The 14,223-nt window shown below is 43.8% G+C and overlaps 2 protein-coding genes across 2 annotated transcripts; both read right to left on the bottom strand.

Annotated features, from left to right (window-relative positions):
* Positions 1–11,224: 11,224 nt before the first annotated feature.
* Positions 11,225–12,583, bottom strand: CCR75_005879 (uncharacterized protein; the record flags this gene model as incomplete). The annotated part of the gene is made up of 1 exon (XM_067963953.1): positions 11,225–12,583. The coding sequence occupies one exon, from the start codon at positions 12,581–12,583 to the stop codon at positions 11,225–11,227; it is 1,359 nt and encodes a 452-aa protein (XP_067818675.1).
* A 387-nt stretch (positions 12,584–12,970) lies between these two features.
* Positions 12,971–14,187, bottom strand: CCR75_005878 (uncharacterized protein; the record flags this gene model as incomplete). Its single annotated transcript, XM_067963952.1, has 2 exons — positions 12,971–13,031; positions 13,106–14,187. 2 exons carry the CDS (start codon positions 14,185–14,187, stop codon positions 12,971–12,973), a joined length of 1,143 nt encoding a protein of 380 aa, XP_067818676.1.
* Positions 14,188–14,223: the final 36 nt, after the last annotated feature.

Consider the following 14,223-nt stretch of genomic DNA (forward strand, 5'->3'; position numbering starts at 1 on the left):
AGTTGCCTAAGAATAAATGCACTCGATACGAAATCGATATGATTCCAGGTCCGAATTACTGTGTCATGAACCAGTGGCCATTGCCTCGTGAACTAGTAAAAGCGATCGACGAATTCTTTGCCAATCGCTTAGCAGCGGGCCATATGAGGGAGACGACCTCCCAACATAGCTCTCTGACCTTCTGTGCGCGTAAAGCAACAGGAGGATGGCGGATTGTGCATGCGTTTAATTTATTGAACGCTGCAACGGTACCGGCTCAAACGCCGATACCACGAAAAGACGTAATTATAGATGATATGTCAAAAAGTTCTATTTCGTCAATAAATTGGATGGATGAATTCTATCAGATCCTTATGCGTGAACAAGATATCCCGTTCATCACAGTAAGAACACCAAGCGGAATGCTATGTGAGTGGCTAGTTATGTCACAGGGACTTAGTAATGCCCCTGCGACATTTAATAGATGTGTAACCAATCTGTTGAGATCGGTGCGGGATTTCGCACCATTTTAATGACGTCTTCGTTCATAGCAGAGCCATTACGGAAAGCCGGACGTTGGAATACGTCCGAAAGATTCTTGCACCGATGCGTAAGCATAAGTTTTACGCAAGTCTCAAGAAGTGTATATTCGCCGCAAGTAAACACCACTTCTTGGGTGCATCGTGGGTACGCCATGATCCGAAAAAGATTAAGGCAATCACCGACTGGCCAATGCCAGTCGATGTAAAAGGACTTCGAAACTTCATCGGCTTAGCGGCGGAATTACAAAGGTATTCCCGCAATTATGCCGAAATGACAGTACATATATCTTCATTGTTGGAGAGAATTTTAAGGTGGCCATGGAAGGCTGATTGTCAGCTTTTCTTTGAGGGTATCTAGCAAAGCTTGAGGCAATCGCCAATCCTGGCGATTGCTAACCAAAACAGACCATTTCAAATGGTCTGTGACGCCAGCGATTTTGCAATCGGCTGTGCGTTAATGCAATACGACACAGACGGCGCAGAGCGTCGTCTGTCATTTATCGCGTCAGTTGTAACCAGCTGAACAAAATTATCCAGTGCATAACAAGAACTCCTTGCCATTAAATATGTCGGCCGTAAACAGTCCACACCTCTTGCAAAGGATGGCGAGATCGTTGTCTTTCTTCGCGGAGTACAACTTCTCCGTAGAATATAATTCACGACGACTTATCATCGTCGCTGATGCTCTTTCGCGCCGGACCCATTTTTGAGCCGGCTTCGCAAAACAACAGTGAGGATAAGCCCACTGTTGCAACAATAAGTGTTCCATCACCAACATTACTTGACGACGTTAGAGGAGCTTATCAAAAAGATAAAGCTCTTCAAGGGCTGATTGATTATCTTAGAAATCCATCCCAACAATCGTTGAAAGGATTGGCGAAATTGTACCGATCCTCAGCAGATCGATACACAACACGCAATGGTTTACTGTATGCACGGGCATTGCTAGCGACCCACCTCGTGTCGTCATCCCTACCCATAATGATTTGTTTGTACGCATAATGTATGGGCGTCACGATGCTCCAATAAATGAGCATCGTGAACGTGAGAAGACTTATCTCACGGTAAGTTGCGACTTCTATGGGCGCGCCAGTATGAGTTCGTCCGCAAGTCCATACGTGCTTGCGAAGTTTGTCAACGGGTGGAGCCCAGTGCTTCATCCCGTGCTCCGTTACAACCTCTGCCTGTTCCGGTGAGTGTTGGCAGTCCGTATCTATGGACTTCGTCTTCGGTTTTCCCGAAGACGATCACAAAACAGTGGAATCCTTGTTTTTGTAGACCGATTCAGCAAGATGGTACATCTTGCTGCAGTACTAGAGTCGATTACGGCTCCGGGTTGTGCCCGTGTATTTATCGACACGGTATTCAAACTCCATGGGCTAACACGTGAACGGGTCTCAGATCGAGGCCCCAGATTCACAGCGGAATTCTGGCAAACTGTGGTCAAATCCCTTGGAACACAGTTGAAAATGTCAACTTCTGACCATTTTGAAAATGATAATCCGACAGAACGTGCAAATTGTATCCTTGAAGAGTTAGTTCGAGAATACGTCCACTTTTTCGCAAGTTGGAGCGAGTTCTTGTCGATTGTGGAGTTTGCCATAAACAATTCAGTGCATGCTCCTAGAAGCATACATGGTTTTACGAAGCATACATGGTTTTACGAAGCATACATGGTTTTACGTGAATGGCTTACGTTATCCACATTAACCCAGCCTGTTTAAAAGTGGCTTTATTTCAAGGGGGGGACTCGCTTGAGCAAAGTACCTTCTAGGTCTTGCTCATCACGCATTGACCGTAGGGTCAACGCGAATGATAACAATGTTGATTCAGTCAACATTGAAGTGGACAAACTCAGTAGTAACAAAAATGCTATTATTGACTTTGATAACGATGCCGAAATACACCGCATCGATGACAATGATGTTAGTCAGAACAAAATGCTCTCACTAATGAGGAGAATGAAATCTTCGCAGTGCGCACCGGTCGCACTGACGATAAAAAAAACTGAGCCTGCAGGTGAATACCTGCTGGCTTTTCGTACAGGATTTCAACGCAGATGCGGTGGACTGACAGAAACGGAACTCTGACAAAAATGGAAGTGCAAACATTCTTCATTTAATGTCAACGACCTAGTCCTACTGTCTACGGTAAACCTACCAAAAAATGTAATGACGAATGTAGGCAGTAATAAAGCGCAGGTATATCGGCCCGTTTCGTGTACTACATCGCCAAGGCAATGCTTACACGATCGGGCTGCCTCGTAGTATGTGTACGCATCCTACGGTTTATGTTGGGCGCCTCCGCTTGTGCCATCAGAACGAGGCTTCTTCCGATTCCGGATTACACCGGAACGGCCAAGGGCATCCGCCAAAGCCTTTTTGTCTTGGCACCGAGTCTGATTATCTTGAACCAGACGATCCACTCTTTCCTCCAAGGAAGATATCTTCTGACGAGCTGTCACCAGCTCGTTTGAAGGAACTGATGTGTCCTTTCATTCGCCAATTGACCAGTCGCAATTTGCGTACAAATTTTTAATTGGTCACGATAAACATTATCGACCGTCATCGCAAACTCGAGGCGACGGGATCGCTCGTGATCAATGACCTCCCGAAAATAATGGAGGGTGTGATCCAAATCACGATGTTGACTCGGGTTTGTAGAACGAGGCGAACCCGATTTTCCCTCCCCATCGACATTGACGGGTTCGAGTGGTGAAAAGCGTTTTCTTGTTGAACGCATCTCGAACCACGGTGAGGTGAGAGGAATTCGAGTTATACAAGCTGACCCGTTCGTTAACGAGGATATCCACCCTCGCGTGATAGTTGGGAGCCTCGTTCCCAACTGATAATGGTCGTTCCGGGTCGTTCGACAGCACGACGAGACCCATCCTCCTCGACAGAGGGTCCAATCAGAAAACGAGCGCTTCGCGCGCTCATAAAAGGATTGGAGGTTCTCAATCCCTCCGTGCATCTCACAAGAGATAAGCGTCCTCTAATGAGGATCCTTAAGGGAGTGTGCCTCTTTAGGGGCATGACCTGCACCATAAAAACAGCATTGACATGAATCCCTCCGCGAGAGTCAAGGAACCCTGACTCTTTAGACAAGCGGTCCAGCTTGTAGCGTGCACCGACTACGGTCCGTTTTTATTAATCGTTCACGGAAAACACCCAGTTTGTCAAGCCAGACCTCGCGGCCGATGCGTTGCACATTCTGTACAAATCCTACCCAAGCTTGGAACAAAGGAGTGACATCCTTCGCCTGCTTACAAGTGTACCACCGATGCCGGAATAAGGCATCGATGCAGAATTCCGTTTCATCCTCACCAGGACGAGTGGATGAGTCGAACAACCGGATATTATATCGATCGTTGGTCATACCAGACTAACAAGTTAGGTTGCTCTAGAGGGCAACAAAGGCTTTTTTTCGGGAACAAACGGCAAAGTAGTGCGGTCCCTCTCCCAATGGTTCATGTTAACGTTAACGCCAACATTACTTTCGGAGCGATTCCTAAAATCACTTCGTCCCTGGTGACGCATACTAGCACCACCAGTAGTATGCTGATCGAAGCGGCCTTGACGATTGCTTCGTTCCTGGTGAGGCATTCTGACATTAACAGAGTAATAATCCTACTGATCCTGGTGTAGTAGTGGTACGCAACTCACTCTAGGACCGGCAGGTCGCGGGTTCGATATCCGGGGCCGACAAATCCTCCAAAGTATAATGGTAGGTGGTCTTGTCCTGTGCACCAAAAAGGTGTATATGATTAGAAATTCAAAAATTAACTAATTATCAATTGAAGGGCAAGTCCGGTGTAACACACCGGAGTTATCATCCTGGTGACGCATGCTGACATCATCCGAGTTGTAAGTGACTGTGGAGTCATCATCAGATGACTCCCCACCAAAGAGGTCCGACGTGTCGAACAACCACGTCATCACCTCTTTGGTTGTCACGTTAGAACCCTAAAGTTTAACGGACTATGCCCCGGGTGATCCGGTGGCCTTTTCAGTAGCCACTGAGTCGGGCGATGACGCCGACTTGGACCTTAAAATTATTATCATCTTATAATTTTAGCTTAATATTTCCAATATTACCAAATCAGGTAATATTGAAGCAAAAGACAACGTGTAACGGGGCACTTTTCGCTAGTAATGATAACAGTACTAGCCAACCTACACTGATTACAGTGAAGGCGAGGTGCCTCGAAACTTTACGTACACGACGTAGAGAGGGACGTTTCTATAAAGCTAAGGGGATAGCTTGTAGGGTCTAGACTAAGGCTTTAGAATAGAGAAAATGTAAAAGTGTATTAATATATGAAGTTTGCTCGTTACGATCTTCTATCTATTACTGATTTTATTATATTAATAACTAATTATGGCGCCTACTTGCGCACCGCACAATCATGCTCTGTGGCGATTGGCGGGGTTACTTTAAATTAAATTAATCTAATAATTAAACTAACGTCTTACTGCGTCAATAATACCAAATTTGGTAATATTGGAACTATTAAGTCCAATAATTAATAAAGATAACTATTTGTACTTGTTTGATTACTTCCTTTCATAGAACCAAATATTAATTATTATTCTTTTAGGAAACAATACTTATGTAACGGGACACCCCGTTACATCACCCCCCTCTTAACCAGCAGTCACAATACTTATTATTGTGAAGTGACAGAGAAATTTTGTTATGCCTTTCCCTATAGTTTTTGTATTATTGTTTTTTTAATGATTTTTTTTAATTTTAACGCATTAGTGATTTTTTTCAAAAATCAATTCGTTTGCGCATGTCGACTAATTAGTCCGTGCGCGTAGCCGTGAGGCCGCTAAGCTGGCAGCTGCACGTATCCGTGCAGCTGCTATAATGCAAATGTTTCAGTAGACGCTAATGCGTCTACTGTGGGGAATAAGTCACCTCCTTCTCCCATTGGAGATGACTACAATATGTCACCTGCTACGCCAATTGTAAATGGCCTTTTGGTTTAGCCCAACATCCTCCCCATCTGTATATAATAAAAACGTCATGTAATATATTTTCACTGTATGTGTAACGAAGGGTATCGTTTATAGAAAATAACACTTGAAGGTTTTTAATTATTATATTATCTAACAGGTAGATAATATTTGAAGGATATTTCTTTAAATAGTAATGTTTAGAAGTCTTATCCATAAATAGATATAGGTTATTATATCTATTTATCCGCAGACTAATCAACTGTAGATGTAAACAAAAGAGAGACAGATAAGATAAGATAAGATCTCAATTGCATGGCTTAGTATTAGTTTATAATTAAGTTAGAGTTAACAGATAGAAAGAAGAGTTACTTATTTATATTAATCCAGTTCTCATTCTCATTCTCAAGCTAGTTGTCTTAAAGAGTAGTCTTCCTCTGCACGTACTAGTGTACGTGAAGTATCGTAAGGCACCACTTGCAACTGAAGCAGTGCGAAGTGGACTTGTACTAAAGCAGTGCAAATCGTAGTGCCCCGTTACAGTGGCCACATTACGACGTGGTCGCCTACAGAATTTATGCGTACTTTCATGTTAATAAGCAAGATGCTTTTTCAACAAAAAACATAAGGTAATTGTGGCTCATGTTGGATGCAAAAATAGCACTAAGATTCGCCTATTTGAAGGGTAAGCATGCACTTCGGCAACATTTTGGAAATAAGCGATAAGGGAGCTTAAGTTCTAAAGACTAATTAACATGCATGCCCTTATCGCTTATTTCAGCTCAACTTCTCCCTCGTTCCTCGGTTTGCAGCTCAAACGAGCTATAAAAGGTAAGCGTTCTCGGCGGACTTTTGCTGTAACTTATTGCCGAGCTCAAGTCGCGATTTAGTCACTATTAACTTGACCACGACATAGAAAGCACCTTAGTTGACACTTCTTTCATGACTTCATAAAGAAAAGCTGTCACCACATCGACCAAGCGCCGCAGTCATATCCTTGTGGCGCGGTCCGGGCAGTCTCTTTGTCATTATGTCTGCAACAATCTTATATGGTGGTTATTCGACCAAATATTGAGTTAAACTCATCATTTTCTTCTCAGTAACAATTTATAGAAATTTGCGAGGCTCTCTTCGTTGCGACAACGGTGGCAACGAATAGAGCCTTGCTAAATTTCTATTATGCGTTCGAGAAAATGGCCAAATTTTGCTGGACCAAGGAATTGTTGCGTGGTGAAAAAGTCGAGCGAAATTTTGAGTTCGTCACACATCGTCCAATAAAAAAGTATTTATGCATTCTAATTTCTAAGCATTGTCTTTGAAAGTGGCTTCTTTCAATTAGAAGCAAAGGATGCGACAGGGCACCTTTCGATGTCTCGCAGTATTCAAGGTGCACTTCGCCACGCTTGACTTCGTCACGGATGTGATGATACTTTATGTCAATGTGCTTTGCACGGCCGTGGTTGACAGGATTCTTTGTCATCTTGATGCATGAATGATTGGATGTCTTCAAAGATATTGAGCTCCGGTCCTGGTTCGCATGCCGCATCCAACATCTCAGAGAGTAAGTGATGAATCCACTTGCCTTCTTGGACCGCTAAGCTCAAGGCAATGTATTCTGCATCGCTGGTTGACAGTGATACACTTGACTGTTTCTTGCTTTTCCAACTTATGGGAGCACCCATAAGGATGAAAGCGTATCCAGAAGTGACTTGCGATCAAAGTGGTCGCCCGCCCAGTCTGCATCGGAATAGCCGCGAAAGTCGACTTTATTGCCAGGCTGAAAAGAATACCATGAGTCTTGGTCCCTTGCAGGTAGCGTAGTATGCGCTTGACTGCGGCCCAGCTGGAAGCAATCATTGGAATTTATTACGCAGATATCCTCAAAGATTTTAAGTAATATGTTGCTATAGTCATTCGTCGCCACGCTTCTCCTATAGCTCAGTTGGTAGAGCGTGCGGCTGTTAACCTCAAGGTCGCTGGTTTAAACCCAGCTGGGAGAGCATCATTCGGGGTTATTACGCAGATAGCCTCAAAGATTTTAATAAATTTGTTGCTATAGTCATCTGTCGCCACGCTTCTCTTATAGCTGAGTTGGTAGAGCGTGCGGCTGTTAACCTCAATGTCGCTGGTTTCGCGCTGAGGAAGATTTTTATCTCGATGCTTTTCTTAAGCATCGATGGTTTAGTGGCAATAATAAGCGAGATGAAGTCTCGCTTATGCAAGCCTGGAGCGCGTTCATTCGCAATGTCAAAGACATTGGACGCGAAGCCTGGCTTCAAAAACTTAACGCGAATCGCGTTAAATTTGAGAGACGAACTCCAACCGGTGCAAAGTATAAATTGCATCGGTTGTCACGTGAGGCTGGGCTTCCATGCCTCACGTGGGGTGACAAACGCTGCAGAGCAGAAGAGGTCTCGCCATTTTGCTCTGCATCGGAACCATGAGCAGCAGCATCTTTACTCCATAAACATTTTAACACTTTTATTAAGCACGTCGTTTGCATCGACATGCACCTCCCTTCAAGCTGCAATGGATACCAGTTCTGCCTGGAGCATATAAACGCGATCGTAAGCACAGTGTAAGGCGCAGTAACTGTATTTAAGCTGCTCAAAGTTTTAATAACTACTTCTTTGTCCAAGTCTTCGGATTTGAGTGCTGAAAATTAAATTGCTTAAAATGAATCAGACAGGCTCCTAAGTCATCGATAAAAACTTTGAAAGATTGCATAAAGCCATACCATTCTGTCGACGTCATGTTGGACACTTATCGACAGTACGTGATGGCCACATCGGATAGATTTTTTTCAAGAATATGAATGTTAGGACTTGCCAATAATTGCGGGCCCTCTTGGCTTTTTCTCACCTGTTAAAAACCGTACATTTAACATCGTCAAACGAAAACACGATTTCTAATGTGTATAGGGGCAACTCTCATGTCGGATAGTTAGGGTGTGTGGCTATAGCGAATCCCTAATTGAATGTAGGGGTTGTGATGTGCCAAAGGTTAAAAGGGCGATAAAAAGACGATTCAAAATAATATTTAGATTTTTGAATGCAGCGGTATGACCCATTCAGTGGAAATATTTTATCTGAGGTTTTTATTCAATACAGACGGGGGAGGGTGTGTGGCTACACCAAAAGGATACCGGCTCTCTAACTTTTTATTTCTATTATTATTGGAAATAATGTTTTTCAAAGGGAATAAGTACGAGTGTATTAGACACATGAAGGTTCTACGTACTACACTTTAAAATGCCTTGACTTAACATACAGTAGAACCCCTCTAAATTAATACGCTCTAAAGTAATAATACGTCCTAAGTAATAAAATTTCGTGGTCCCGAGTTGGGACTTAAGGTTAAAGTAATATTTTGCCAAAGTAATAAAGCAATATTTTTTAAAGTCCCACTATTAGTAGACACAAACCCCAAAAGTAATATATTAAGTTGTATCTAAAAATTTTTTTTTCAAATAACTATACTTCTTTTGCCGCTTTTGAGAGAAATCGATGATGAGTGACTTGCTTCTTTCCAGTAATCTGTATCCTTTCAAAATCGTCCAAAACTTCATTCAGTTTCCTGTGAGTCGTGGAAGTATCACACTCCCTCTGCATGAAGTACAGTTTACACAACCTTATTGCATCAAGGACGTCCTTGGCTTTCACGGGGCTGGCACTTCGCTATCATCCGCATCGAAAATCCCTCCTTCCACTTCTACAGGCAAAGACAATCCATGTTCTTCCATTGTTACTGCCACAATGTCTTCTACGTCAGGACTATAGGCGACCTCTCTCTCCAAGGGGTTGTTGAGGATGGCGTTGATGTCCATTGGATTGCGTTACAGTTGATCATTCTGTAACATCAGGTCATCTGCAACATTTGCGGGGGGTTCGGTCGCCGTAGCAGGATTGGATGTTCAAGCTTGATGTCCGAATTTTACAGTGATTAAAACAATTACGAATAGTTTCCTTGGTCACCATATTCCAGGCCTCCACAGCCCACACCATCGCCTTCAAAACATCCACTTTTTTATGCGCTTCCACATTGTCAAGTGTTTCATCCAGCTCCAATGCTCTTAGCAAGTTGCGATTGAAAATTTTCCTGTAAAAGGCCTTCAAAGTTCGAATAATGCCTGCATCACAAGGCTGAATTCGGGAAGTTGTGTTGGGCGGCAGGTAAAGGATTTTAACATTGGCCAGCTCCGGCAAGCTGTCAATTGGAACATGAGCAGGACAATTGTCCATAATCAGCAGCACCTGTCTTCTCCCCATCCTCCGATTAAACCATTGTAGCCATTCCAAAAACAATACACTGTTCATCCAAGCCTTCGGGTTTGCCTTGTAGTGGCAGCCAAGGTTCTGACGATTGATATTTTTGAGACAACGGGGATTCAAGTATTTCCCAATCACCCAAAGTGGGACACGATCTGAGCCATCTCCGTTGGCACAAACAACAAAAGTTAGCCGTTCCTTGTGCTGCTTGCGGCCCTCCAGTTGCTTCGTTGCAAGTGAACGATCGGCCTAAAGTGAGGAGGCAATAAATTTTAGTATTTGAAGTTGCTTCCAAAGTGATTTCAACTGGCCCCGACATACCTGAAGTCGGTAAAACAAACCCGTTTCATCCATATTGTAGATATCCTTCCATTCATACTGATCCAAAACTTCTCGAATTGCGGGTAAGGATTGCTCGAGTATCTCCATGTTAACCGATCCGCTCTCTCCATGTCTCACTCGCTCTTTGATTCCATATCGAGCTTTGAACCTGTTCAACCAGCCATTGGAGAATTGAAACGTATTTGTGTCTTGATCGGGGTACAGTCTCTCCAAAAAATCCTCCCCTTTTCTTTATAAAGTTCACCCGAGAGATCCATGACATCTTCGTAAGTTCGCACAAATTTGTAAAGTGCCTCTTCCATGAGAGGGTATTCTACAGTCTTCTGACGCTTCGCATCCATACTAATTTTTGCTCCGTCTCCTGCACCAGCTTTTTCACCTTGGGAGATCCAGTGCTCCTGCTGCTTGAGAATCTTGGAAATCGCAGCTTGACTGACAGTCATGCCAAATTTCTCTACCACCCATTGTGCAATATCCTTCTGTGTTCCACTGGTATCACGCTTCCTTTTACTGATAGCTATGCGGATTTCATTAGTGATAGGAGCATGAGCAACCTTCAGGTGTGCTTTCGCCATTTTTTGTGTTAAGTTTGCAGTTCTTGCTTAGACGTTTAGATTTACCGTTCCCGTTCTGTACTTCTTATAAATATTTTAGTTTAGTTAAAGTGTCAAAGTTGAAGCTTCACGTCGAGGGTTAGGGTTAGGTAATGCGTCAGCTGCACATTGAGCTTCCTAAACGAAAATTTTCTGGAAAGAAGAGGTGGCATCTAAAGTAATAAAACGCATAAAGTAATATTACTTTTCGCTCCTAAGAGTATTACTTTAGAGGGGTTCTACTGTATTAATAAGTAACTATCAGTAGGCAGGAAAGCATGTTTGTTGCGTTGCATTGGCTATAGTAATCATGTATTGTTGTGCAGCTTGCTGAATTTGCTGCTAGTTGTATATATTACAACGAATAGAATACGTTTGTAAATGGAATGTTCATTCCGTTACCACGCTTACATCCTCTCAAAGAAATAAACGAAAGTTTACATAACGACAACTCAAATTCATTATTACATCAAAAAATCGATCGACTATTTCTACTAAGAACGTTTTTTTTAGAAGCCTCCACGCAAATGATTAGAATCTCAAATCTGCGACAGATTTGGAAACGCAAAGTAAGCGGGCGGGGTCTTGCACTCCGGCTCTACAGTTAAACATACGGAGCAAATTTGCGATAACATCGAGCGTTTGCAGCCAAACGGAGCACTTGCGCACGTCGGACTGTTCTTGTAGCACTCCGGATTGGAGTCCGTGAGGCTCTGAACCGATGGCAGAGGCCTCATGTGAAGACTCTGGCCGTTGCGGATCCTGTCATTATACATGGCAATCATTTGCGACGTTCGGTTTCGATTGGCTTCAGGGTTGCCAGGTTCGCGCCAGAACTCGAGACACTCCTCAACGTCAAATCCGTTTTCAGAATGGGTCGCTTGAAACTCGATGCCCCCATTTTGACAAAAGTTGTAGTAATTGCTAAATCCTAATTTTGTAATACCGACAAGGTCGTCAAGGTTTAAGTAGCCCAAAATTTGGTAGCTAAAGGTACACGTGATACCATCTGGCTCGATTCCCATAGGACAAAGTCCACCACGATACTGTGCTCGACACTCGGAGCTTTTACTGGCACGATCCATGATTGCGCACGAGTTCGGGTATGAACACCAGTAGTTGCCAGGATACGGCGCACGCGGGTCCGAGTCTTGCTCGTCGCACCCGACATTTGGCCCAATTTGGGTCGTATTGTCCAGACCGTAGTACACTTTGCAACTGTCTAAAACCTCCGATCCTGCATTGGTGCACTTGGCTCCGTCCATGGCCACAAATTTGCCATATTCAAGAGGAGTGTGGGTCTCATAGTGCTGAATACTGGCAGTTGGTTGAAGAATTTGCATTTCATAAAATACAATAAATTGCATGTGATTCTTCCGTTCGCACGTAATGGAGTGCTCCTTGATATTGATTCCTTCGGCTTGTACATACATCAATGCACCATCTACGGAGGCCATATTGACCGTATCGAGGTTATTCATGTACTTGTCGTCCGTTGAGGAGCCGTATCGAGACAAGAATCGATTCACACTTGGGTCCCAAACAGGAGCATCCCCTTGAATACGGGCTTGAATGACTTTAATAGGAGACATATGCCACAATTCGGACGTCAATTGCTGAATTGCCGCCGAAATCGAGCCAATACTGGCTTTGGAATGCTCACTGGAGCTCTTAAACCAGCACGTTCCGCCATTCACGCCATTCCAAGTGAATGCTTTACAGCTTTCGTGTTGAGAGCAAAGGTTACAGCACCCGGTGATTGAAGCGCTTAAGACACTGCCAACATCCCCACCAATGTATTCAATGTCGAAAGTCAGTGTCGAACACGGTTCTGTTGCTTTTGAGACAACGGCTAGTGTACCGAAACCCAGTAGAATAAAGTTGATGCTTAACATCATTGAAAATATCGGAAAGAGCAAATTGATTAATGAAGTACTGCATCTCATGGATTCCTTTTGCCGCGCGTGGAAAAGCTCCGAATCCGTTAAGATAGTACAATGTCTCAAGCTTGGTTCCGCCTCATTGAAAAGCTTTTTTATTTGAATTTCTTCTTTAGAACTGACGGTTCATTAAAAAGACGGTAAACTTAAATCAGGTGTACAGGTAAAGGTTCTATTAAGGGGAGAAATATAAGTTTTCTTGACTTTTCTGATTTATCTCAATAGTCGTCAGTAATTCCTTAAAACGTGCATGGTAGCGATTTGTCATGCACCGTCATCTTCTCTACTGTGAGGCCTTGCTTTAAAGTAGCTGCTACTGTATTGAATACATGTAGAGTTTTATCGTTAATAGAACGCTGCTGCATCATCCATTGCTACCAAGACATGGCCACGAAACAATCGAAAACTGAAAAGCAAATAAAACAATTCAAAAACATAACCATATATTTTAAAAAAATCCTTTGTCCTTTGCAAAATTACTCCAGCTCCACCTCGGTCTTTGTCAAGAGCTTTGCCAATGCCGTTTGTTTCGCCGTACGCTTCAAGCGTCGATCGTGCTTGATCTTTTCACGATTTGCTCGCATTGTCTCCTTGTTCACTTTCGACTTGCCTATTCGACTCGAATCCCTTCCATCGTCTGAAATGCCATCAAACGCAGCCCCCATGTCAATTTTTTCCGACTTGACTTTTTTCTCTTGTTGCCGCACTTGTTGCACTTCCCCTAGCCCTTTTGCCTTCCATTCAAATTTCTGAAAAGTGGCCGTTTGCGTCGTAGGGGTTGTTCTCAGCTGCGTTTGTTTTACCATTGACGTGTTTGTAGGCCCCGCAAGTCCCTCTATACGTGCAGTATGTTCTTTAATAGGCACATCTTTTACCTCTTGCTCCACCTCTTCGATCCGTCTCCGTTTGACTCCTACCTCCGTCGTATTATGTTCCTGAGTCAACTTTACATCCTTCGTCTCTCCATCCAAGAGCAACTCGTGGGCAAACATACACTGTTTTCCTCGATGACATCGTCCATTTTGAAAGCTATAGCACACGCGCTTGTCCACGGGTTTTACGACAAGCAATTCCGGTTCAACCCCGTCTTCGACAGAATCTTGTACAGGATGGAGAAATTTGCACGTGTTGCCACGTTTGCACGCGCCTGTTTGTCGAAATTCAAAACAGTGGCCAAAGTGGCCATCTTTAATATCGTGTGAAAACACACAATTTGCCCCTTTGGTGCATTTGCCTTTGCGAAGGAGCCAGCACGGCCGCTGACTCGCGTCGGGCACGTCCTTCTTTTGCGACTGAAACTCGTCCTTAGGCACAAGTTGACGCACGTTTAAAGTACGTCCTTGAATTTCTTTCTTGTCCATGCTTTTGATGGCCGCACGCATGGCCGAAGCGGCCGTGAAAGTCACGAAACCAAAGCCTCGGGAGATGCTGGACGCGGCATCTATAACCACTTTGGCTTTGGCGACTGCGCCAAACTCACTAAAGAGATCGGAAAGCTGCGCATCATTAAGAGTCTTTGGAAGACCTACGACGAGGATCTTTTGGCTGTCGTTTGACCGCATCGTGGGTGGTCACGAGATGAGGCATGCAAAAATTGC

Source organism: Bremia lactucae, linkage group LG6 (assembly GCF_004359215.1).
Source record: "Bremia lactucae strain SF5 linkage group LG6, whole genome shotgun sequence".
Lineage (NCBI taxonomy): Eukaryota > Oomycota > Peronosporomycetes > Peronosporales > Peronosporaceae > Bremia > Bremia lactucae.